General features: G+C 40.2%; 1 protein-coding gene across 2 annotated transcripts in view; it reads right to left on the bottom strand.

Annotated features, from left to right (window-relative positions):
- net1 (neuroepithelial cell transforming 1) overlaps positions 1-27,658 on the bottom strand; it is a 34,650-nt gene that overhangs the window by 4,872 nt on the left and 2,120 nt on the right. Inside the window, exons 2-3 of one of the 2 annotated variants that reach the window (XM_042403614.1) lie at positions 20,047-20,110; positions 11,260-11,322 (exon numbers count right to left, since the gene is read on the bottom strand). In XM_042403614.1, coding sequence (XP_042259548.1) covers positions 11,260-11,322; positions 20,047-20,110 — 127 coding nt within the window. Of the gene's footprint in view, positions 1-2,372; positions 2,708-11,259; positions 11,323-20,046; positions 20,111-27,658 lie in introns of those variants that run through there. The other variant, XM_042403615.1, reaches the window with a different exon arrangement.

Raw genomic sequence — 27,658 nt, 5'->3', positions numbered from 1 at the left:
CGCACACACTCTGTTACTATCTGGCCAGCTACAACTCCACTCGAGAGTGTATCTGTCCCATCACTCAAACAGTGTGAGATAAATACTTCCTGATTGCTGCTGCTCTTTAACTGCTTTTCCCGGAGAGACAAAGCAGTATGGGACAGTGTGGCAGTGTGTCAGGACATTTCAGTAAAACAGACCACCGTGGTGAGTCGGGGAAAGGAGCAGCAGTCGTAAACAGACAGTGAATCTGTCCTCTCTTGAGTGTTTACACAGTGTGGCGTCGCAGGGGGTGTTCATGGCTGCGAGTCGAGACAGGCTTTTCAACAGGCCTTGCGTGAGAGCAGCGCTACACCTGGCCCAGGTGACCCCCCTCCTCACCCAGCCCTGAGGCTGGGAGAAAGGAGAGAGCTGCTTGGCCTCGTGCCAACAACAACAGGCAGCAAGAATCAAAGAGCTGAAGATCTGAGGTAATGATTTCAGCCCGCAGAGCCTCTTTAAAAACATGACAGGATGAGACAGCAACAGCCATAATTAGTATCTCCAAAGTTTGCACTCCCCACAAAACTTCTTGCATTTTTAAGAACTTCACACTAATGAGGGCTTGCTTGCTGAAATGGAGGACTGCACTGCTAAAAGCTGCTTGTATTTTCTCCTGACTCAGGCCAAATGGGATTTTGCCTTGGCTCAGCGAATCTGGGAAACAGAGCAGCCATTGAGGCTCCAGGCCCTGCGGACACAGCTGTGGAACAGATCGGTTCAGTCTGGTGTGGCCTGAGAGCTGCTGTGGCTGTGGCCGAGTCATGGTCTGCTGTGGTCAGGGTCTCAAACATTGGACCAGGACAGCCAGACATCCTTGAGAACTTAGCAAGCCCTCTAGTGGTAGTGTCAGCAAAGAGACGCCACATGTCAACTGTGATTTATGTGTCAGTCTGTGGGTGCTAGACTTGCCTTATTCTAATTTGTGACCTTTAACTATCTGTAGACAATGGAAATAAAGTAAAACACTGAAAGTTTGGGGAGGGTGGGGGGTTCCCAAAGTCAATATTAGAAAAGCGTGTTAGCCATTATGCCCTTCCTGTCCTTTGGGGACCGGCCCAAGAATAACAAAAGACCACTAGTCCCACTCTTTGTGTATCAGCTGTAAAGTGAAACAGTGCAGACAGACGGGGAAAGTTGCTATTCCTGGCAGTTTGACCCTGGCTCACTTCAGGAAACCAGACTGATCCGGGGTTTGTGCTGCTGCTATGGATAACTATCATCAGTGGAACAATGACCCATTGGAACACCTTTGCACATTTCCAACACACATACAGTACATGTGCACTGCGCTCCTAAAACTCCTAACCTAAGATTACAACTTTATAAATATTAGAAGGTTTTTAAGCTTCCTTCTTGTGCTTTCTCTTTGATGTAAACTCGAGTGTGCGGTGAATCTTTTCTCCAGATGTGTCCCTGCTATTACAGCACAGCTTGAGCTGATAGGATAGAACAGAACAGCCAGACCGCAAATGAAAGAGTTGAGGTCATCAGTAAGTCTGCACATGGGGAAAAAAAGACTAAGAGTGTCTCACTTGTGAAATTCTAAGAAAAGAGGACTCATTTCATGAATTGTCCCTTGACTTCTCCTTTACCAAGTAGTTTACTGTCAATGAAACCACATCTTCCCGAAATCTCTTCCGAAACAGAACCACGCAAGCCTCAAAAGGGGAAGGAAGGGGCTGAAGTAGTGACTTTTATCAGAACAGAGAGCACACCTGGCTTTCAACACCCGTGTCCCTTTAATTGTGTTTGCAGCTGAAGGAATGCTCTCAGGCTGCTGAGCTGGATTTGCATCAAAGTAAACCTGATGTAACTTCAAAAGTCAGAGGTCAAAAGCAAAGTATTCCTAGAGGGGACTGAACCTCAAGGATGCAAGGTTGTGAGAGTTAACCCCCTGCTGCTTCACTGTTTGAGGTACTTTGAGTATACTGACTGCTCCATATCCCACCAAGGCTGAGCTGCCTGCTGAGATGCATATTTAAGAACAGACAGGGAATACACAACAGCTGAAGGGGGTCTGTTCACTGTTTACAACTACATAGGTGCAGTGTAATCCAATGATTAACTTTTCCAGGTTACATTGCATTTCAAACATTGTCCTAAGTGCCTAGTACAAAGTTCAAAAGTCTCATCTCACAGGCATGGGGTAATTGAAAGCACACATACGTGAACACATGCAGTTTGCTCAACTGAGATAACAACAGGGTTAGGCGCTGATTCACTCACAGTCTGACATATGACACAAAGATATGACTTCTGGTCAAACATTTACTGAAAGACGCAGGTAGCAGCTAAATGAACCATAAATATCTCCCACCACCACCATCATTATTATTTTTGCCTCTCACCTCTGAATCTTTGTTGGCTTGGTTCTGGTAGTCTATCACTTGCAGAGTCCGTTTGATAGGCACCAAGCTACCCAGTTCATCGTAAGCCACCATAGCTTTCAGTAAAAACACAATATCCTTTTTTTAATCCTGGCGAGTCAGCTCCAAGTAATCCACATCAGAGAAAAAAAGTAAGTCGATGAAAATCAAGAGTTGTGTGAGAGTAAAAAAAACCCTAAATAAAATAAATACACCTTCCCCCTTTTCTTCTTTTTCTTCTTTTTCTTCCCTAGTGGGACGGGGCTGTCTGAGAGCTCCCTTCACACATACACTTTCTAAACTTTGGTCTGAGGTGGACTGAGGGAGGGATGGCTTTATACCGGGAGGAGAGACAGGGGAGGAGCAAGTCTCTGCTCAACCCTAGTGGCTGCAGATGAGACGGGATCGGGTTTACTTGGAAGTAAGGAGAAGCTACCCGCAAGCTTTGTTGATCCATCCACTCCGAGTAAAAACAGTAGTGAGAATTTTTAAGATCACAAGCGAGTTTAGGGGAAATGGAGTTTCCATAAACAGCTCTGATGTGGGCAAATGAAAACTGCAAGAAGACTGAACCTTGTTGAACATGATATGGGTTCTCTCACTGAACTTAGTTCAGGTGTTCAGTAAAGCAGGATCAACAAAGAATTTTTGAGGTTTATACAAATGCTGATATTTGAGTGAAACAAATATTCTGATAACAGTTCATAAAAAGATTTTTCTATAAACATTATACATTATGTGCTCAATTATTGGTAATGATCCCTCACATTTAGTAAAGAGTTTATACAGGATGAATGATATTCTGCAGTAGAACAATTAATTTTACTATCAAATGACAGTAACAACAAATGTAAGACTTTTTGAACAGTAAGCTTACTTGATGATCATTTAATATAGTAAAAATTAGAGCGGAACAATTAATCAGTTAATAGTTTATCAAGCAAAAGTGACATAACACATTTTTGATTAAGATATTTATGTACAGCAGTTTGTTTCAGTATATCTGCTAAGATACACAAATAGAGATATTTATGTGAGAAAAAGCTATTGAAACATCGATCAGGCTGGTTATTAAAATGTATGCTATAAACAGGGAATATAGACAAATAATCTTAGATAGTTAAACTTTACTTTCTAGTTAGACTGATTCAAATAGAACTGCAATGAAAGAAAACCAGTATAAACAGCTTTATTCCACTATACTACATAACTGACCAATAACGAGCATTATAGTCGTGATGACCTGAAAGATAAATGCTCCAAGTAAAATCAGATGCTTCAGTCAAACATTATTTACTGAAACTACAATGATCATGCACAGTCAATGTTGCACCACTAAAGGCTTGTTTTGTTTCAACTTCCATCCAGTTTGATATCCGGTACTAAAATGTTTCAAACTCAAATCTGATTAATATACTTTAAATCAATAAACTACAAAGTAATTATGACTCGTTCACTTAATGTTAGCTAACTAATCAAAGCAGGCTCTGCTCTATGGAGTAATCCTTTCTGCTCTTTGCTTTAAACAGAGCTCTTATCAGTCTCATCAGCTGAAGTGGGGGAGGTGATCAATTAGAATATCAATAGCGGGGGGGACTGACACACTCAGCCAGATGTTTAAACTGAAACCTGTATATTCAATAGTATTGGGGGGTAGGGTGCGACTACCACCCGTATGTTGATTGGTCTAATAGAGTGAAAAAAGGCAACATGTTCACCGGTTTCAGTAAAGACAAAAGACTCATCTGCAGCCACGATCAAACCTGTGGCTCCTTTCCAATCATGTGTGCACACCCATAGGGGAGAGTGAACCCAACATGCAGATGCACACAGCCGAGAAGGAAGAAAGACAACCACACCTGAAGCCACAAATTCTACACACCAGCTGGTGCACAAATGCACAGCAAAAAGTAGAGGTGTTAAGTCTGATGGAGCGGCTGAGGTGGTGCAAAGCAGGGCAGGGTGTCACAATGTGAGTGTGTGTTTGGGGCAAATGGGTGAGCATGTTGCATTGTCTACTTCATCCTCCTGGGTCAACATGGAGGTGTGAAACATAACACCATCTTCATGCTGTTGCTGTGCATGTGTGTGTGTGTGTGTGTGTGTGACAAAACACAGATGCTGATGGAAGTGGATAGTGGTTGACGCCTTGTTCTTTGGGTTTGTTTACAGAGAAGTCGGGAGGGCTCATCTTCTGCAGACCAACAGGACGCAGGGTCTGCATGACATCACCCATAAACATATGGAATAACGGATCGAGGGACTCAAGCATTCAGAACAACAAAGGGTCTGGAGTGAAAAAGTACGCAGACTGAGTCGTCAGAGAGGGTCTAGTAAAAAATGAATCTGTCTGTCTGTGTGTAGTCTATGCGTGCCTTCAGAAGACACTGTGTGCAGTCCTGCTGTTACTCACTCTGTATGTGGAGACCTGGGGCTGAATCAGCTGTATGTCTGGCCATGGCACTATAAAAACTAAGCACAACAAGGCTAGGCGTGCCTGGCCTCTTCGCCTCTAGTCACAATGCTGTGCAGCAGCTGGAGTGCAGCCGTGATTTACACTCCAAAACACACTTACACGCCAGTCTGTGCTCCGACTGGTGGAGTGAGATGAGTAATGCCATGCGCGGAGGAGGTTCACCGCTGTCTAACCCATGCCGTGCCAGGGAACGACTGAGCCCTGAGGCCTGAGGGGTTGAGCTCAACTTAACCTCCACATCAGCAGTAGTGAGTACAGGACGTTCAACCTAATTACAGTTCTGGGGGAAGTCATGAAGCAAGAGGAGAGACACCGCTCAGTGCTGTCTTAAAACAACAAGAGGCCCAGTGGAGACAATGCTGCCCTCTGCTGATGGAAGTCAGCAGGAGCAGAAAGGAGAGAAGGGTGCTGGACTGAACATTTTAAATCATATATGTAGAATAAATGTGGAAATGTACAGACAGACAAATCAAAGCACAATCCACCATGTAGTGTGTTAATAAGGTCTCCAGAGCAACTTCAATGCTCCCTGTTCTGCAGACTCTCCAAATCTCTTGAACTCTACTGGAGAGATGAATAGCATTCTTCCAAAAGATATTCCCTCATTTGGTGTTTTGATCATGGAGGTGGGGAATGTTGTCAAAAGCTCTTTTCAGACATGGAGTATATAACATCGCTGGCTTCATCTATCTGTTTAAGTGATGGCTTTTTGTCATTCAGGCATAGGTGTCAGTTACATAAACGTCCGTTGGCTTTATTCAGACATGACAATGCTGGAGCACCTGGTGTGTGAGAGGAAGCCTTGCTGCTGCTGGAGAACAGCAGCGAGTTTAAAAGTTATGAAGTAAGGGTGTCTTCTGTTCTCTCACAGGCTTCATTAATGATGGATTTGTAATCTTTGTGCTAATCTGACAGGATTCAACAGAAATGTCACTGTATCTGACCTAGAATGATTGCTGTGGTGACCTTCATGTAAAAGTGATTTGGCATGTCTGAAAGGGACTAAATGTGTTGCTCCAAAGTCTCCTATGGGTGTTGAATTGGGTTTAGATCTAGTGACTGTGAAGGCCACAGCACATGATTCACATCATGTTCATAATCAAACAATTCCATCAGCCCTTATGTCCCGTGTGGAAACTTCTGCATTTGTCATGTTCCTGTGGCTTGAATGTAAGAGGAAAAGGTTTTGATACTTATCAACAGGGAATCTCTTAGGAAATGTTCTTTGTCCATTAATTTAAAAGAAAAGTCCCAGTTTAGGCTGTGATTGAGAAATCTTAAGTATCATTAATTTAGGAAGATTCTCTTCTGAAGGCTGGGAAACATAAATACCTCCACTCCTCGTAGCTACAATTCAATAAAGATAAAGAGACACAGATGATGTAGACAGTGAGCTAATCACACAACAGCCTGTAGACACAATGAAAACCATAGTTCTCAAACCACACCAACATCCTGAGATCTCGGTTACTCAGTGTTTTTTTTTCTTCTAGTTTTGGTTTGTCAGTGTTCACACCCAGAGCAGACCTGGTTGCTACCAAACACAACATGGTAACTAAGACTCACAGTGAAACAAGCCAATGCTCTGTAGAGGGACGAACTGATATACTGATAGAGCGTCAGCTGGCAGATGGACAAAAACAACACCTGCCATTTACCAGGTTGATATTAAGTAATTGATAATGAATCAATGCCGAGGTGATAAGTGTGTGTGGGAATTTACTTTTTTTCTTTGGAATAAAGATAATTCATTGTTCTGTAGTTATAGCACAGGAGTGACAGAACAGCATTATAGTGTAAAAGGAGACCTTAGCTAAAAGTTGCCAGCAGATGATATGCATATGTATATTTTCATCTGTATGTATTCTTACAGCATTAACATGCAGTGTTTCCAGTAAAAGGAAAGTGGAAAAAGGTTTCATTTTCCATCAGATTTTCAAGGAATTTTGACTCCAGTTATTTCTCAGGTGATGAAACTCAAAACATTAAGTTCTTATTGTGACAACATTCTCCCTCCCAGTAATTCACACTTGGGTATGATCTGAGGGCAGGACCAGGCCTGAAGCAGGAAGGGTGAAGCCTGTATTAATCCCCTGTGTGGGGGCTGGACAGTTGAGTAAGACCAGTTGGCAGGTAGAGGCTCTGAAGGTATGAGGAGTTGGGAGATATGACCACAAGGTGTGAGGCGTCACAAATTTGAGATTTTCACATACACTCATACTGTGGTAGCTGTTTCTCAAGGTGTTACCTCTAGGTGTATGACGCTAGTGTGGGTAGTGCTGCATATCAATGTGTTGGACTGCTTTATGGCAATACTGGATTTTTATGATTTTTGCATCAATGTAACAAAGCACATTAATCTGTAATGCATTTAATTAGCTGGATTAGCCAAAAATGAAAAAGATTCCTGTCTGGTTATTTCATCTAAAAATAGTTTCTCAATGAATTTCTTTCAGAGAATGTACTATACCACAATATAGGTACATTGATATGGTGATATCAAGTTACATCCAACAAGAGAAGATTTTAATCATATTGCCCACTCCTGTGTTAATGTGCAAATATCTCACAATTTTAGCAAGTGAACTTCTGACCAAGTCTGACCAATAAATACTAATGTAAGTACTAACATGAGCAGTTTTTGTTTTGTTTTGTGTTTAAATCTCAAAAGGTCATTTCTGATAGGGACAATCTCAAAACTTACCTTCTTCATTTATCACAATTAAGGGTTGTAACGGTACATGTATTTGTCTCAAACTGTTTAAAATTACTGTTGACTTTCCTCATACACCCTATTTTGGTCTGTATTCTAGCATGTGCTAAGCATACATTTCAAAGGGCCAGTTCTAGCCAAAAAGCTTACGTAGTGGCACAGTTGTAGTATTTTAGTGGAACCAGCTCTGGATATTCCCTGGAAGTATTAAGCTTGTAAGTTTGTTGTTTTCCAGTAAGTTACAATGACAGCGGCCTGATTGGACCAATGTGTGCTGTGTGCCAACATTGTTGAAAGAACGTTAAAAGGAAACACAATAAATTGGAATGTTGGAATTTTATTAACTTTATATTTGAGAATATGAAGGTTAGAGTCTTGCATATGGTAGATTACAGACATATTGACATTTGTGAGTTACTTCTTCTCGTCCATGTGCCAATGTTTGAGTGTTGTAAATTTTACATTAAGTATTAGGGTATTCAAGGAGATGCCATTTAACATTCATGTTTTTTAAAATAAATGACAAAAAATTTACTTTTTGCATTTCTTTTTTGCACAAATTTACCTATGAACCTTAATCATGTAGTGCTGCACAAAACTGATATATCACCAAACAAGCTTCTTTCTCAGACTATTGTACTTGTAACTGTGTTCACTAAACTCCATTTGGAGTCAGAGCCAAAGGGAAGCCGTATTTCAGCAGCCATTTGGTTAACAAGGGATTTCTACAACAAATGCTTCAGTATGTGGAACAGTGTGTAGGGATTAGACTGCACTGGAAGCGGCTCAATTAGAAAAGAAAATAAAGTCAGAGCGAAGCACTGATTTGAATCAAGGAGTGGCCCCCGGGACTCTCTACAACACTGTTTCAGCTTTGTTTAGCTAAATCAGAGCAACCGATCCAACTGGTTACAGAAGTTCAGGCTGTGTGTCTCTGCTAATCCGTCTCATGTGGGTGCAGGACAAAAAACAGTCTGCATGGAGACAGAGTGGATAGAGAGAGAGGCTGTGTTTGTAAAGTGTTTGGTTGATTGGTGCCATCCTCAATACGAGATGAGTTTCAGACCTAAATATTTCTGTGGAAGTACAAGGTAAAAAGACTGACATCCATATTTGGAAAACCTACATGGCTGGGAGAAATGTGTGTGAAGCTGAAAGGTGTTCAGTTATGATGACATCATACTACGCTGCAATAACACTGATGTATTTGTGTGCATGTACCGTAGGTGTGCTCATTGAACACCCACACATTGTACCACCAAATGAGGTATGTTTTCCAACCCGGCCAGTCTTGCCTGTCGTATCTCGAAATCGAAGAACCTGCTTTGGCATAACTAACAGCAGACCACGACGAGCTCTTTACTAAACAAACTCAGGCTTTATCTAGATGTCTTTCAGTGATAAGTTTAGTCATTTTGATGACATAGACTTCAGACATATGGCCCACAGTTTTCAATTATGTGCTGTCTTGGTTACTATCGAATGTTTTTTAACACAATAAACACGAATGACATAAGACAAACCTACGCTGGGATTGAGATGACGCTAATGTGTAAACCCTGTAGGAACATTTAGAGCACCAGGAATCTAAAGGTGGAACACTGGTCATGTTGACATTTTGGATCAATCTGCTCTTTACATGTGAAAACCACTTCCATTCACACTGGTGTCTTCAGATTGTTTTTCAAAAATTCTATATTAGTGCAACATCAAAACTATAAAAATAGTCATATCTCTTATTCTTTTTATCTCTTTTAGTCAAAAAATAACATTGTTTGCTACAGCCGACATCTAGTAAGTAGTGGGACTGTTCTGTCTCCTCCTACCAGTGTTGCCAGGTGTAATCAATAAATGTACAATAATGTTGACATGTTATAGTGTTTCCATCAGAGTGAAATGGTACAGTGCTGATTTGGAACCAGCCTGATTATTCAACGTACATCAGCTATAATAATGATGTAACAGAGCTGTTTCACAGCTTTGGTTTGGTGTCAAACTGGTTTGTTTTGTTATCCTAAAGATTTGTTTGGTTTATGGTACAAAAGTGCTGAACCTGTTTTCTTACACAATGGGATGCATATTCTGTCCTGAAACCTGCAAAAAACCAACCCCACTGGCTTGGAGCCGGAGCACCTTACAGTCAACATGGTAAACTCATGGATGTATTATGAACTGCAGAACAGATTCATATATGTTGCAAATGGTCCTGGGCACACAGTCTGGATTTGAATAGTTTGTCCTGAAATACAATCATTTTGAAGTTTTTCTATCATTTTTTTGGTTTTTGGCACGAACACTCCCTCCTACTCTCCAGAAGCACATTTGTCCAATGTGCCACCTCAGTGATACAGAAAATTTGTTTTATTTTGTTTTCTATTGTCTTCTTCACAGGGAACTTTGTGATACTATATTTAGAAAGATAAAAGCAGAAACTGATTTTACAAATCTGGAAGATACACTGAGACTGAGTTGAAACATCTAACTTAGCTGGATACTTGGAGAAAGCTTGAATGATGTGAAAAAAGCCCTTAAATTAAGATTAACTTTAGACGTGTTATTTTCATTATTTGAAAGTAGATAGAAATACATATAATGTTGTAATTGATGGGGTTTGTTTTTGTTTTGTATATGTGTTACATATGCATATATTATATCTTGTCTATCTATTATATCTGTCTTGTAATCTTGTAATCCCATGTGGGATGGAGCAAACGAGATCAAAACTAACATACTAACCCCATGTTCACTTATATTGTTGTTCAGTATAATAAAACAAATACTGCAACTATCAGTAGTAGAAGTGATTTGATCCCAACTCAAATAAAATATATATATACTGTATATATCTAATAAATAGATTGACAATTAAAATAGTTAGTTTGCATTTCATTTGATTTTGTGATTAATTATACTAAATGTAAACGAGTAAGTGTGATTAAAAAGTAATAAGTTTGCAGATAAGGCATATTGTGCAGTACTGTTTCCATAGCAGACTTTTTAACAGTAGCAGAGATGTATTGGAAGCTAGTTAGCTCCACAGCATAGACAAATGCACAAATAAAACCAAAATACACCACATTAAAACTGGTTAAACTTATTATCATTATTATTATTAGTTGGCCGATAGACTGAATTAATGAGGCCACATTATCTGGTCTTCTCTTTATGCTTCTAAGCAAAGCAACTGTTTTATTGCCTCTTATTTTCAGGTCTATTAACATGTTATGCTATAAAAAGCATGAATTAGTCTCAATTTCTGTTGTGACGCTTTTATTTGATTGTGTTTTTAATCCCAGTAGCACTTGGTTGACTTTTTTTTTTATGTTATAAAAATGAACGTGTGTTAAGTTACTCTGTGTGTGGTCTGTAAGAGAAAGGAGGAGATATGTGGACACAATTCACTGGTTCTCTAAGCCGGGTCTACAGACCACCTGGGGTCTCTAAAGTAAAACAAGAAAACGTTTGATTTCTTTAAGAACTTGTGATTGTCACTTCACCTACAGTACTGTTACACAACAGCCCCATAACTAACATCAGAAAGGGAGTGTTTGTCAAATTCTTACAAAATGTTTGTGTATGAACAACACATTACAACACAATGCACTATAAGTCCCGCTTTTTATACAGTATAACTTGTGGTGAGTATTTCTGAAAGCTTGATGTCTGATCATCTGTTTTACCTTGAAATCAAAACTGCAGAGGCTGACTGCATCACTGTCATCCTTGTCCCTGCGCTTCCGCTTCTGTGGAAAGATGAATAAGCAGGATATGAGCTGATTCAACATTATTCAACTTAACATTAACTTATTCAACATGCATCACTGGAACAAATCATCATACATTCTTATGAAGCAGAGTAAGAGGGCTCCTGGAATTCACACTAAATATACACTTATTTATTTATCTTAGACTGAAATGCTCATGATCTAATATGCATATCTCTGGAGATTTCTGATTGTATACATATGAAATCAACCAACATGTAGTATCTTTGCTTTGTGCTGTAGTACACATCCTTGTCTGGGTGCCATGACAAGACTAACATGCAGAGAAATTTACAGCCACCCCATTCCAAGCTCCTACTTCAGGCCAATTATGCTCATTGCCCTGCAGCTCTATTGTAAAGCTACAATAGACACTGCTGGAGGTCCTGCAGGGAACAGGAAAGGGTTAATTAGACAGCAGGACACTTTAACACCTGCATGTGGACTGTCAGGGAGAGTCAGTTAGCAGGTGAGAACAGTAGTCTGGCCTGTTGGGACTGCGGGTTGTAAAAGCCCTCAGGAGCAGTGGTGGCCTCTGGGACCCCACGGGGGCTCCGTCATTGCGGTCCATTAACCATGGAGGCCAGACTGCTTCTGACTGGACACAAAGGACATCAAGACCTTATTGACCAGCGAGGTGAAGAGGGCCAAAATGGACACGTAATGGTCAGGGGTGGCTGCTGACGAATGACTGAGCTGTGTGTTTGTTTGTGTTGAAGCGGGGTGGTGGTGGTGTGGGGTATTTCCTCTCTGGACGGCTAACCTGTTTGTTTTCCCACGTCCGTAAAAATTTAGGAATTAACTAGTCGACAATTTCAGCTGAACACCTTCAAATATGTTCCCCTGCGTGCATTTCGGATGGTGTTGTGACTGATTGTTAGCATTAACACAGCGATGAATAGCGTTGTTTGTTCAAAGTTGGTTGCATCTCAATAGGAGGCTGCAAATAACAAAAGATTGTGTAATTCACTTCTGTTCAGCAGACTTTCATTCAGTGCCACAGCTGAGTGAGACAGCAGTTTCACTGTTGATTTGAAAGCTAGCGACAAACAGACAACTTAACGGTCACTGAAATGAGCATGATATTAACCAAAGTGATATATCAGTTATTACCACTATTAAGTGTTCTAGAGTGTTCTTCAAAAACACTTTAAACAAAGGTGAAAACACTGTGATTACACCAGTTATTCAGCTACTATCATAGTCTGTCAGCTCAAATCAAATAGTTAATAAACTTCGAAGTCATTACATGTGATAAATAAATGACTGGTTTCATTGTTCGTGAATATAATCATAATGTTACACAACATTCTGTTTAAATTAGTGACTCACTGTATTTTTTTTGTCCACAAAGAGGTTTTTTTTCCCACTGCACTGATCATCAATTTGACCATTTACCCAAATTTTTCCATTAGGGGGTGAGCAACATGAATAAAATCAACAGAAAATGTGTCATGGATACACTATGTACTGTATGGAGCACAAGGATGCACATGTAGCAGGATTCACACACTGCTGTTGAGTTTACAGGGCAGCTTTAATGTCAAATACCTATAATAATCTGACCAATAATTCAAATTTTGGTTCTTAAAAAAAAAAGTTTATACTACTACAGTCTAGATACAATCCTGTATATCAAGTCAGTGAAGTTCGACACCAAGGCCTGCTCTAGGTACGCATTTTGTTTTTCCAAGTGTACCAGCTCTTGGCAGAACATCAACTTTTCAAACATTGCTGATTGCACAATATTTGTGTGTGTGCAGGAGTTATAAATGTGAGAAGAATAACAGCCAGACTAGGTTATCTAAACGCTTGACTCTGGATAAGAAGACTAAGAAAAGCCTGAATTATGATGGTGGGTACGGATCAGCAGGTCAGCTGAAGTCAGCAGCTTATTGTTCGCCGAGTGTGCGTGCTACGTGTGAATGCTCTCTCCAAGTTAAATATTGCCTTAAGCTCGGGTCTTAAACATGTGATAAAAACGACACGAGCGTAATCTCTGTGCAAAAACAGACAGTGAGGAAGAGAGGAGAAAATTAGCCGTCCTGTTCCTGCCACCTTTGGAAATCCCTCCGTCAGCAGCTTGCAGATGGAATAACACGCTCCAAGCAGCGACTTGTTCAGACGGCGGGCTGGGTTCAACGTAAATATTCTGACTCAACAAACACGGCCCCCCCCCCCCCCCCTCCTCCTCTCTGCTCATTACACACAGAGACTAAGGCTATACAAACTGTTGTGACCTGGGCAGGGTTACTTTGTTACTCATCTGGGAGGCGGCTGACAGATTTGTATGTTACATAAAAGGAACGATGATGTGCACGGACGACAGATGCACAAAGAAACAGACATGATGTACAGCCGCAACCGCTACACACAAATTTCAACACTTTAAGACGCAGACAATGAGGGGTTTGCTTTTATGTCCTCAGATACCAACTTGCAGATGGAGGTTTGCTCTTCTGCTTACCACAATTCAAACAATACGACAGTTTTGTATTACCATGACATCATGGGTTGAATGTTCAAAGAAAAATCTGCTAAACTTCTCATTGTAAACCAGGCCTGGATCAGGCCTAGCAGCCAAACTAGCCTAGAAATGTTTCACTCCAGACAGCTTGAGTGCTAGATGAATGGGAAGATAAATATTTACTGATGATTTACAGAAGAGTAGAAAGATAGACAGAGAGACAAATTTGTGTCTACACATCAAATTTAAACATTCAAAAGAGTTTTGTGATGCTTTTTCTGCCAGAGAGTGTGTTGAGTTAAACTGAGAGAGGCAAAGATGTATGTTTTTTGAGGGGGTGGAGGTATAGCTACAAGCCCCACCCCCACCCGTCATTGTTCTGTTTCATCTCAGTCACATGTAAATGGCAGTAAAACCATGAGGCGGTCTGCTGACAGAGGAGTACACATACACACAGACCTGTACAAAGGCCAGGCCTATAGTAGAAATGCAATGTAAACAACACTCAATGCTAGACATGCTAGCAAGAGAGAACTGTAGCCTGACGCAGAGAGCTCTACCAAAAACAGCGCATGGCTGTTCGGGTAAAAAGATGAATGGATCAACTTTTGCTGCAATGCAATGCTCTGACAACTGAGAACATACAGCACCGGCAAATCAAATATGTGAGAACAAGCAGCCCTGGTTTAGCCCTTACTTTGTAACAGGGTATTTCTACTGTTTCCATTGCAGTCATGGAAATGGAGGATAAAGTGATTGCTCTTATGATAACTCTCCGGATTTGTAAAATCCTTCCTCATAGTATCATAAGCTTTAAACAAGCTGCCCTGTGACTGAAACTGCCATTGCTAGATTGTATCTCATATCTGTGACCTGTAGCAACACCCACAACAATACAGCCCCCCCCTTTCTTTAACACAATGCCGCTTTCTGTCTTGAACAAGAGCTCAATCAATTAGTTGATTGGCAGAACATTAATTGGCAACTATTTTAATAACAGATTAATTCAAATAAAAGTCCTTGCTGAGAAAGAATGATCAAAATGTCACTGGCTCCAGCTTCAAACGTGAATACTTGCTGGTTTTCTTAGTCTTCTGTGATATTAAACTAAATATATTTGTATAATTTATTTATTTTAGACTTTTGCTCAGAAAAAACAAGCTATTTGAATGTTTCAACTTGAGCTCTGGGAAACTGGGGTGAACATTTTTCACCATTTTCAGATATTTTATAGAAAATAATCAACAGATTAATGGATAATGGAAATAATCATTACTTGCAGTCTCAGTCTGAGCTCCAGCTTTTTATTCAAAATTCAAACAACTGTTCTAACATGGAAAAAATGTAATGATTTGTTTCCTTGTACCCCAGTGGAGCCTGTGCCCAAAATACACTAGGTTTGCAAAATGTACACAAAATGGAAGAAACTAGTGAGCCATGCTGAATGGATGATAATGACCCAAAACAATCTGAGAAGTAATGTAAGAAAGCCTTTTTGGATTTGACAACACAGTTGAAAAATCGTGTACAAAAGGTAAGTCATGCAGTACACTGATTTTGTAAAAAGCAACTGCCTTACAGTTACATTAGCTAACTAACCTAAAAGCTCAGAGAAAGCACCAAACAATAGCTATTCTACAACCTACAGATGAGGGACAAATTAAAGAAAAAACCTGAATAAAAAAGTAGAGAAACATATCAAATACAGATACTTGCGTGCACCAGGGCTCACTGAATGGTTTGGTGAGTATGAAAATGATGTAAATAAAATGCTCAGGCCTTTACAGTCTCCAGACCTCAACCCTGTTGAACACCTACGGGGGATTTTGGACCAGCGTGTAAGACAAAGCTCTCCACCACCATCTCCATAAGACCAAATAATATAATATAAAGTTCACTACGTGTCCTGTTGTTATGTCTGGCTATGTTTGTTTTTCTTTCTATCTGCTGTACTCAGGTCTCTCTTGCAAAAGAGATCTGGATCTCAATGAGATCACCTGATTAAATGAAGGTTGTATATATAAATGAGGGAATATCTTGGGGAGAAATGGTGTTCATTCCTCCGATGTAGGTCCAAAGACTTGGCAAGGAGCACTGAAGCTGTTCTGGACGCTTGTGGTGACTTGACTCCATACTAAGACACCTCATGTTGGTGTCTCCTTTAATTTGTCACCTATTTTAGCATTAAACTACATGGGTTTCATTTGAATACATTCAAACAAATTGTTTAGTTTTAATTTGTCCAAACTTTTTTTTTTTTTTGAAGTGAAATCCCTAACCACCACAGTGACAAAGGGAAGTGAGGAACTGCAGGTATCCTGGGATCAAACTTCTATAATCCATTTATGTGGCTGCAAACCGCATGTGTTAGACATGTGGATGTTATAAAAAAATGAGATAACTGATCAGATATGGTCACTGACTGCAGCATTACAACATACATTTATGATGTCCTGTCAGAACCTAGTAAATCACAGAGAGCTAAAACAGGCAAAATTTCATTTTAGCTAACACGTGTTATCAACTATTAAAAGGCATGAATCCAAGATGCTGAACAGCTGCAGAGCAACATCAGAGTGCCATGTATCTGCAGTTGGACTGGATTCTCTCATTGAAATGGATGAACATCCACTGGAGAACAACACCTTGGATTCATTAGGTGTTATCAAGGGTTCAGTGATATAAATCCTGCTCTTTGTGGAATGCTGAGGAATCTTCAGACAGTCAGCCTTTAAAGTAGTCAATCTTGGTTTGAATATAAATTGCAGCTGATATGGACAAGGCCTTCCCACAACAATTATCAATGTTTGTGTGAAAAAACCCGACGCGACTCAACAGCTGACAGCCGCATTAAATCACATCATCTGATAAAAGCTGGAATGCTGCTTATCAGACGGGCCACTCTTGAAGCTGACATCTCTGGCCGCCCGAACTTGTTGCTTGAAGAAGACAGAAAGCTCAGAATCTGACTCTCGCTGTTGTTAATTACCTTCACATTCCACCAAATGCCAGTCTGGTTTGATGTGCTCCATCTTGGCATTGGGCTGGAAACCTGATTCACATTCTCGCCGTGACAAAAAGCCCCTCGAGGCCTCGTGCTTGATGCAGTCTGAGAGGATGCACCAAGCGCTCGGGGAATGCTCGCCTCGCCTGCTTCCAAGGTTCGCCTGGGGGCCAGCACACCCCCACCTATACCTGGCCCTGCCCCAGCCAGGGGAGAAAAAAAAAAATCCCCCCTAGCCACTTCAAAGCCCAAAGACCTGGCTAAACTTTATTCAAAGACTTGGCAAAACCTTCAAGCTTAAAGTGGCAAGGTTGAGATAAGAGGGCCAATGAGACAGAGACACTTCCAGGATTCTTTTATCGCTTGCCTTTTGGTAGATTTATAAATGACAGATAAAATGGGGGAGAGTAAATTGAAAGGGAGAGCTAACGAGTTCCATGTGTTTTTGGTGGATGAGCTAATCGTACCATGTCTGCGAATCAAAGGCAGCAGGCTGGCACGAGATAAAGAGCAGTTGGACTTCTCTCTCTGTAACAGCGCTTTTATTCCTCCTCTTCTGCTTTCAGATGAACGATGGATTGTGTTTCAGGCGGCTGTAAACCCTGGAATGCCCACACGCTCGTCATTCTGTTCGCTGTCTAATCTGTTCGCTCTTTTCTGTTTTTAATCAGCTCGTCTCATTTCAGGCTGACTGTAAACCACAAGAAGGCCAGTCAATAAGGAACAGCAGCGGTTTGTAGGCCATTATGTTCCTCGAGTGGGGGGGAGGGGGGGTTAAGAAATCGGAGCAGGCTGGATTTTCTTTATCCAGCATTTGGTCTCTGGCTACATGAATAGGCCTTGGTTCAGCCTTGAGGGAGCTGCTTAACAACAGTCATCACAGTCCCTGAGCGAGGTATTAGATGGAGATACCGACCGATGCTGAGACACGAGACAAACGAGAAAGCTGGTCTGGAATGTGAAGCAAGTTTTATAGATCTGACTCCACTGAAAGCACTTGAAATCCAAGGTATGAGGATCAAGGCTGGTGACTGCTATGAAGGCCAGATCCACATCTTAAGAAGTCCTTGTGAAACGAGGCCAAGATTTTGAGCAGGTACAGCTCATAACAAGACAATAACTTTCAAACTAGAGTCGCACTAGCAACAATATAATCATAGATCACGTCACAATAACTAAACATGCTGCCCACAGTACAGTCAGCCTTGTGTCAAGAGTCTGGTGCTGGTAGACGCTCCTCTGTGCCAACAACCATCAGACTGATTATTGCAACTTTTCATTTCTACTTGAAATATGCACAAAGGACATGCAATAGAAACTTTCTTTTGTACTTTTGAACCATATTAAGACTCAATTGCACATGTATTAGGCTGTGACTATGATACCTAGAGCTCAAACTACTAAAATATTAATCAGTTAGTCTATAGTCAGAAAGTTAATTGCCAACTATTTTGATAATTAATTGTTTAAGTCATTTATTATAGCAAAAATGCCACAGATCCATTGATTCCAGCTTCTTAATGGTGAAAATGTGCTACTTTTCTTTGTCATATGTGATAGTTAACTGATCATCTCTGGGTTTTATAATGTTAGTCAGAAGAAACAAGCAATTTGAGGACATCACTTTGGGCTTTAGGAAAGTATGATGATTATTTTTCACTGTTTTCTAATAAAAATACTGACTAATAAAGTGACTATGATGTCAGAGTTACATTTCATGTTGTATTTTTTCTTTTCTTTCTTATATTTTTCTTGTTTTCTGTATATACTTTACATTTTCTCTCCTTTCATTTTTTCCTTTTTCTTTTTTCCTTCATACACAAAAACACATCCATGCATTTGGTATGACCACACACTCAGTCACCCGTAATTAGAAGATAATATGTCAACCACATTGTTACATAAACTATTTTTCTTGCAAACATATGCATACCTAAACCACTATAATAGTCCTGTAATAGCCCCGGTATGTTCACTGACACCTGAAAGCCCCTGAACACTTGGTTTCAAATCATCAGTATTTCTGTATAACATTAAATATTCATGACTACAACTATTGAGGTTAAAGTGTTAAAGTTTGGAAAAAAGACAAAACATTCTCAGGTATTATCTAGTTAGAGTTTCACACTCAAACTCACTCAAAACCAGTCAGCTTCATCAGGGCCGTGTGAGTGAGGTTTGCTGGCAACGTAAGCAAACAGCTTTACAACTGTTTGCGATTAATTGAAATGTTGCTAAATTCTGACTGACACATATTGGTGATATATGTCACCCCCAGTTAAAACCAGTGAGAGGAGCACAAATCATACACACAGAAATCTCTTATGAAAAAAAGCCAAACTGTTGTAACTTTGGCCAAAAATAAAACCACTTACAATAGTTTTTTTTAATGTACACTATGTCTTGTAGTGCATGCATTTTTGTTAATGTTAGAAAAGTCACTGCTGTTGCACAAGGACAGTTTGCTCCTTGCCTTCCTTGTAAGCTGTCTGTTTTGTGAGTTAAGTGTTTTTTCTATGTAATCATTGCGTTTTGCTACTGTGACACAATCTCCCCCAACCTTCTACCTGAAAAATAAGATAATTTGTCAAATGAGTAAAGTTATGAATTTTCAACCCAATGACATAAACACAAACGGAGCCAAGACAAAAGAAAAAGTAAAGTAGGCTAAAAGAGGCTCTATTAACAATTTGCAAACAAATTTCCTTAAAAGTAACCATGCTTATTCGACTTAATTAGTGTTTTTTTCTGTATTTAGGATCATCTAAACATTTTCAAGTGTAAACAAGCAAAAGCAAATAAGACATTTGCCCTACATTCTGATTGGTTTATCTTGGTTACAGTGGCTGAGGGCCAACAAGGAGCTGCCTTTCGTCGCAGTGACAATAAACAGTGCTACCGTTTCCGAGACTTTGTTGAAAACTTGGAGGCGAGATTTAAAGCCAAAACACAACATTATGATGGGAAGCGGCACTCAAGCGCACTCCCAGTTTGCACGAGAGGACAGAAGTCAGCCAAAAGCCAGCCTAGAGAAATGAGCAGGGGCTAAACCTATAAAATGAATACATTGTGGATATACTGCATAAATGAGGTGGGAGTGTAATTCTCCTTCTACGTGGCACTTTGTGTTTCAGGCACACACCGATTTGTACATTTTTCCCCAGTTTCTGGTAAAGCTTAACTTTGATTTGTTCTTGATCTGCAATCTGGAATCTATCAGGCCTGTACTCACCAGACTGAAGTCCCATTGTGGTCCTGGGGTGAGGAAGGTGAAGGAGCTTCCTCTTCGCAGTGACCTGTGCAATTACAATACAGCAAACCAGAATGGACAGTCAGACTTAATACAGAACTACAATGCATCCTCACCAACAAAAAACCACCACCACAAGGCCTGTTTGGTATGGCCTACCATGAGTGTGTAGCTTTGCCACGCAGGCCCTTTCAAAACATCATCCAGTGAACAAACATGACTCAGAACAGAGCATGAGAATATTCAAGAACCAACAGATCGATTTAAACCATCAGTGAAGTCCGCCCTGACCTAAAATCCTAGTCACAGAGTGACTAAAGCTGATGACTTAGTGAGTTCAAAGTATTCATAAGGTGATAAGAAGGGGAACTGTGACTCAGAGCACAGTGATGTCCTGAGAAAACATTGACCTCCTCTCCCATGTTACCTACCACAGCCTCAGCATGTTGGAGCTGCAGTGCTATCCTCCAACCCAGACCAGGACTGACAGATAAGGATCCTCCCAGTCAGACAGGGAAGGGGAACATGACCCCCGGCCCACTTCCTCAATGGATCCTCGTCAACCAAGAAGCAGTCTTTAGATCCAAGACCCCTGTGACATTTGAAGGAGGAGTCCTTTAACCCACACCTTCTTCCCTCCCAAAGATTTGGACAAGAACCAAATGTCTCTTTTTGTTGGGATTTTCTGAAGGGGACAGCTTTGCCTTTTTTGGGGCTCCAAAGTGGGATTGTCTGGACTAAACACTCCCCCAAATCAACCATGCAATCCTTCTCATGTCAAACAACTTATCTTCAACCGGTGATTATTCCAGTATTACAACAAGGTTAGGCTGAATAAGGACAGAATGAGGACAATTATGAAACATATTCAGTGAATGGATGGTTACACAACAAGAACATCAAAGCAGAGCTTAATATCTGTCTTTAACCAACAGCAAATGGGATTTTTATTGAAGCACTATTTCATACTGATTAAATACTTCCAATGAGAAGTGTGCTTCACAGTGCCGTACAAGGTTAAGTAACTGTGCGACTTATGAAATTTGTTGAAAAGAACAAAAAGCCCTGACCTTTTTAAAAACGTCTAAACATGGCTGGTGTGCAGAATTTTTCTTCCGCCCGTTTTTAAAAAACATGAAGAAACCTACATTTGTGATAAACATAGAAACCACAATGAAATTCATTAAAAGCCTAACAACAGATGAAATGTTAAGACATTGTGAAGTATGTTTAGAGGCACCATCACGCAACGATGATGCATCACACGCAGGCATGACAGCCAGTGAATCAGAACCTCCTACATTTCCCAGCTTTTGTATCCAAAACTGTGCTTACAGATTATCATTAATGGTGTCAGAATAGTTATGAGTACTGAAGATTAATGTCTTATGGACTTTTGATGGTGGGACTTAAAAAGGCATTGGTATCCGGAGAATGCTGAGCTGCTCAGAAACACTTGCTCTGCGTGTGTGTGTTGGGCAAGTGCTGCTCGTAAGGTTGAATCATTCAGGTCATTCTGCTGGTCTACTTCTGTTGCTCCAGGTGGCATTTATCCAGTGACACAGCAACTGTCCTTCTACAGTCAGCGCTGCAGGCAGCTGCGGCGCTCCGGCTCCCTTCTCTGCTCTGACGCCTCTTAACCATGACTTATGAGCGACTGTCAATCATTTACTGGAATTCAATCATTAATAATAGACTAATGACATTATTAATTTTTAAACTACAACCTTTAAAGGCATTTAAGGCACCGGAACTGTATTGAGAGAATGATTGTAGCCATATTGCCAAGCCCTAATTTAATCAGTTTTACTGCTTTTCTAGTAACACAAGAGAAGCAGAAAATATCCATAACCACAAAAAACTACATATGGGCATATGACACAATTAATCGATTATCAAAATTAATTTTCTGTCAATTGACTTGATGTTTTAGCTCCAATAAAAACACAACTGAGCTGTGATGCACACAGTCAGTACAGTGGTCCAGAGAGACATTAGTGCTTCATTTATTACCAACACTTTGCATCAGGACATTCAATTCACTACTGCAATTTTTTTTTTTTTTGCTAGGATTTGGCAACAATTAACACAACTCTATTGTACAGTAGCTTCTGCACTGTGGAAGAGAGGAATTTTATGGTTCAGTAATAATGAGCAGTTTGTGTGGCAGATATACTGTAGAACACAATTGGGTAGCTAACAAACACTACTGGCCACTCAGCGGTTAACAAACTCAGAGCAAAAAAAAAAAAAAAAAAAACACAGTAAAAAACACTCATAAATGACCACAAACCAGAAACACTATGGTAGCTGTTATAGAAGTCTATAAAACTAAGACATGTTTGATGAGACAATTAAATGCAATCCAACAAGCAGAGGGGAGAAAATGTTAGGGGTGGATAAAAATGAGTGCAGACAAGTCCTGTGGCGCTCAGTGGAACGAGGCACCAACACGCACTAATTGACTCTTAGTTGTAGAGTTCCTGTTTGGACCACCCATGTTGGAAGTATATGTGCTGATGGTACTGTAAGGTGTTTTGGATAAACAGCTTATGAATGCTGCATGTGTTGTGGAAGAACAATTGCTTAAGAGGGGAAGGAAAACAAGAGTCTTCCTGGGTGTCCTGAGGGCAAGTTAAGGGTCAAAGGTCGCCGCAGGTGTTGGTCAGGCATAACTGTCTAAGTGGTAAAATAACCTGCCACTTGTTCTTTGAGTTTTCCTTTGACACTGATGCATCACTGGTGTAGATGTTGAAACATTTTGTGGGGGGTTCCACATTTCTCTCTCTCTCTCTAGGGTGATGTATACACTATGATGTAACTACATGCTCCTAATGTTGATGATCTAGGAACTGATTCTCACTCTGCTGTTGCTCATCCATAGATAGATAGATAGATAGGGTGAGCAACAGTATATTCCTGGACAAAAACGTCAACTGAGTGACTAAAAATATAAAGGTCTACGTCTTTCTAACAGGCGGATGGAGGTGTCATGGAAAAGATGTGGGAGAGTTAGTGAGCATCACTATGGTTTGGTTTTTAAGATTATGACACACCCTGAGCTAAAGACATACCTCAGGGTGTGTTTGTTCCTCTGAAATGCACTGTAATATAATTAGAGTGGGTTGATTATCAGTAATGACGTTATCTATGACACCCGACGCACAACAAGAAATATTATTGAGAAGCTGGTGTAGGTCAGTAAACACAAAATTAAAGCCAATCTCTTTCTCTTACAGACACTTACATAGATAGGTTAAATAATAATCACATTGGGGATGTGCATTATGATGAACTTAATTGTATTAGTTTCCACAGTCACATGTCCAGTCGGTATCCCTGAGCAAGGACCTGCCTGTACAGTCTTGTGTTATGTTTAGTCAATTAATCCATAAAATCTATAAATAGGAAATACGCAGTTCTCATATCTGATTATAATTTTCTTTATGCTGGAAAGTGTGAGAATTTGGACAAAAGAAGCACAAAAACAAAAACAATTAAAATAATTTTTTGTGACAGTAGAAAGCACATAGAGACAGTAAACAGAGGTAGAGAGGGTTATGACATACAACAAAGGTAACCAGTAAGCTACAATGGCACCCCAGAACCAGAGTGGTTCACAAACCATTTCAAGGGATGAAAAAAGAAAAAAAAACTATCCATTTTCTGTCAAGTTTCACTTTATATTGGCCTACGCTTTCAGCTCTTGTAACCCAAAGTGATGCCCTCTTACAAACACAAACCGAAAGCTCAGACCAGTGTGTGTGGTCATATTCAGTCTTAAATAGTTATTTATAATTATCAAGCAAGTTCCTCATAAAAGTGTGCAATAACATATCAGACTAAACACTAGCCGGATTTGTGGCTGTGTGGATATTTTGCCAACTACACTACTAATGCTTAATAAATGAGATTTCTGTATTATGTCATCATCAGTAACATATTACTGTATTGAGTTTACTGTCAGGTTCAGGGACATTTAGTACTTTGTTGGAAGTGAATCACTTATTTTTGGCTTATTTTTCCAGGTAACTGCAGGACAAGTACCGTACATTTCATTATACATAGATGTTGCTTCACTAGAAGGCAATGCAGTAAACCAATAATGGTACGAAGCACTACATGTATGTCAATATTTATGCAAGTAAGTTTACCCACTTAAGGTCTAGATTCAGTAAATTGTCAGAACACTGTCTTACTTGGAAACTATAATTTAATTACTGATTACTCAATCTCTCACAGTGAGTCATTTGGTTTAAAGGGAGTCGCTATAAGAAGCTAATGAGGGCAGCAGTTACTGGTAATAGCAGTAAGACAGAGGCTTCTGTGGAATGTGCAGTTTCCAGAGGACCAGACAGCGCTGGGGCTCAAGGCATGTCACTGAAAAATGACAGGCATTGTCCCAGGAACTAGGCTGGGCCACACGCACTATCTGACGATTGTTACATCGTCAGGCTGGCGGCCAAGGTGTTAACCAATTTATCACACTGGCGGAAGAAAAACATGCTGAGAATCTAACAGGAGATGAGAGCATGCAGTAATTACACACAACTGGTCTTCCTCTCCCTGACTTAATATCTCACTGCTGCTTAATCTAAACACTGTTCTACTGTGAGTGGTACTGGAGCAGAGAAGGGTATTTGTGATAAAAGAGATGTGAGGAAGTAAGCTCATCACCAAAAGGTCACCAGTTTGACCAGAAGAAGTAGGTGCAAAGAGTGACCCTGTCCTTTAACCTCGTTGAAGACACTTACTGGACACATAACACTTCCACAACAGCTCCCCCATGAACAGACATGAGAGAAAGAAACCATTCAAAACATCAAGGAGACCTGACGTCAAATCTCATTTAGCCAGTCCAATCTCTACACGCTTTTTTTTCTCTGTTGCGTCAATGTACATAGAACAACGTAGGATAACTGCAGGCTATAACATTTTACAAACAAAGTCTTTTCTCAAAATGACCTATCTTCAAAACTAACTGTAATGGAAATAGAGAAGAAGGGTGATGGAAACATCGTCCTATACTGCCGTCCAGTGTGATCAACACTGTGGCTCACTGCACTGCCAAGAGCCATACAGGAGAGACAGACACTCCATGCTGGTGCATGGAACTTTTTTAATAATTTTGCCCTTTGAGGAAAATTTGTGATTTTGGCCTATATAAATAAAACTGACACGACTTAATGAAGTGATAATGTCAGTCTAAACACAGACTTGAAGGTTGCACTGTTCTGTGTTGGTGTGCAGTTTAACAGAAAAACAATATTTGTTGAAGGATCAGTGTGTAGGATTTAGTGGCATCTAGCTGTGAGGTTGCAGATTGCAGATACCCTTCCCCTCCCCTTCCCTTCCAAGTGTGTAGGAGAAACTATGGCGGCTGCGAAACTTGCGAAAAACGTGAAAGGCCCTCTCTGGAGCCAGTGTTTGTTTTGTCCATTCTGAGCTACTGTAGAAACATGGCGGTGCAACATGGCGGCCTCCGTAGAAGAGAACCTGCTCCCTATGTAGATATAAAGTGCTCATTCTACGCTAACAAAAACACAATGATTCACAATTTTAAGTGATTATACACTAGTTAAAACATACTTATGAATATTATATTCCATGTCTGCCAAGTCTGTTTTGCTAGACGCCACTAAATTCTACACACTGCACCTTTAACACGTCATTTTGAATTCAATAGGGCTGCAGCTGACAATTAACCTACAGAAAACTTTCTCAATTAACTGATTAATCATATAATTTATGAAAAAAAATCACAAAAAATGTGAAAAAAATGACATCTGCAAATTTCTTGCTTAGTTGAATGATTATCAAAATAGTTACTGATTAAATTTTCTGTCAGTCAACAGGCTACTGGGGCAAATAACCGACACAGCAATGTATCACACAATATTATCTCATGTAGTAATAGATTGTAGATTTAAGATAGTGATTATTTACGTTTATCCTGAAGTCTGACAGCATGTGACTAGTTATTACGCAACAAAGAAGTTCTTTTCCTCTTACTTGCACTCTGCAGCTGTTTGTAGCAGCTTTTTTTTCCACTTTATGTCTGTTTGGCTGATTTTAAAAGATGGCACACAAGTTTATGTTGCAGTGTGCTGCGTGTGAAATGTCCATGACACTGAAAAGCACTTCATAATGCAGTGAACAATAGTATCAGACTAATACTTACACCTACTTTGACTATTTTGCGTGTGAGTGGTAAAAGACTAAAGGTCCAACACTGGCCTAGCTGTTGGTGAGATCATCCCAGCCACAGAGTGTATGTCAACAGTTACAGATCCTTTTAAAGTGTCTTTGAGAAAGGGAAACCAAATCCCTGCTTAGACTTTGTACTTTGCTTGTAGACAGATGAGCAACAAGCAAACATGTGAAATGTAAACTCTTCAATCAGAGCCCTTAGTGATGGCCAAGAATATCTGGTTGGTTTTATTACCTATTTTGTGTGTGCAATATACAGAACAGATATCACTATTAAACATATCTTAGTAAACTATCACATCATGAAAAAGGCATTTCTATTGACGATTACTCATTTGCTGTAGACTTATCCAACGTCATGTTTACTATACAATGAGCTATTTTAAAAGCAGACAGTCTTGGTGTACAAGTGTAAGCTTTTCATGGATATGTACGTGATCAATATCACTACACATTTGTAACTGCCACTCACCAGGGGACAAAGGTCCTTTTTACTCCTGTACCTGTTCTTATGTGTTGCGAGAAGTGTGGCTCATGAGTCAGTGGATTAGCATCCCATGTTGCCCTGCCCTTGTTTGCTAGGTAACTCTGAAACTGAACTATTCCCGCATTGACCCCACTTGCACATGCATGTCCTCTTGTGTGTTTACTATAGATACTGCAAAGACACACACACACACACACACACACACACACACCAGACCACTCACTCATCACATTTTCATGATGCTGGCAGGTGAAGCAGCACTTATTAAGATCATCAAGGTTACCAGAAACAGGGTGCACGTGCATGCTATTGTTTTATGAAGTGTTATATGAGGTGAATTTTATTGAAAAGACTTCACGTTTTTACAAGACGCAGTCCCCACCCTAACAACATTTAAACAATGCTGGCCCCACCCGTTCAACGTGATATTTTAACCAGCACTTAACATGGACGACGACCTTACAACGCTGAGTTCACGGTCTTTCTACCAACACTATTTATTTCTGTTGGTTAAATCGTGCACGTGCTTGGCAAACAGAACACTCAAAAGTAAAATTCCACTGCCAGTCTATTCAATGCCAATCTCACTTGGGAAATCAAGCCTTATTTTCTCTCACATGACTTTTATGTTTTTTTTCCATAAACCTTGTTATGGAGGTCAAATTTTGGGTGATGTTTTTCCATGTTTGTCTGCAGAGCTGGCTGGGCGCTGGGCTGGGTTGGGGCACTTTGGCACACAGCATGGAAAGCCTTTCAAAAGAGTCCAATATAAATGCTCCCAGGAGTATATTATCCCAAAACATACTGATTGCTATTATGTTAGCCGCCGGTCTGAGAACCTAAATCATGTTGTAGTGATAAAAATGAGCTCTTGGACTCTAATTAAGTGTTGGTCAC

The sequence above is a fragment of the Thunnus maccoyii genome, chromosome 23 (genome assembly GCF_910596095.1).
Source record: "Thunnus maccoyii chromosome 23, fThuMac1.1, whole genome shotgun sequence".
NCBI classification, from domain to species: Eukaryota; Metazoa; Chordata; class Actinopteri; order Scombriformes; family Scombridae; genus Thunnus; species Thunnus maccoyii.
The sequence above is the reverse complement of the archived record's forward strand: the minus strand, read 5'-3'. Positions and strand labels throughout refer to the sequence as shown.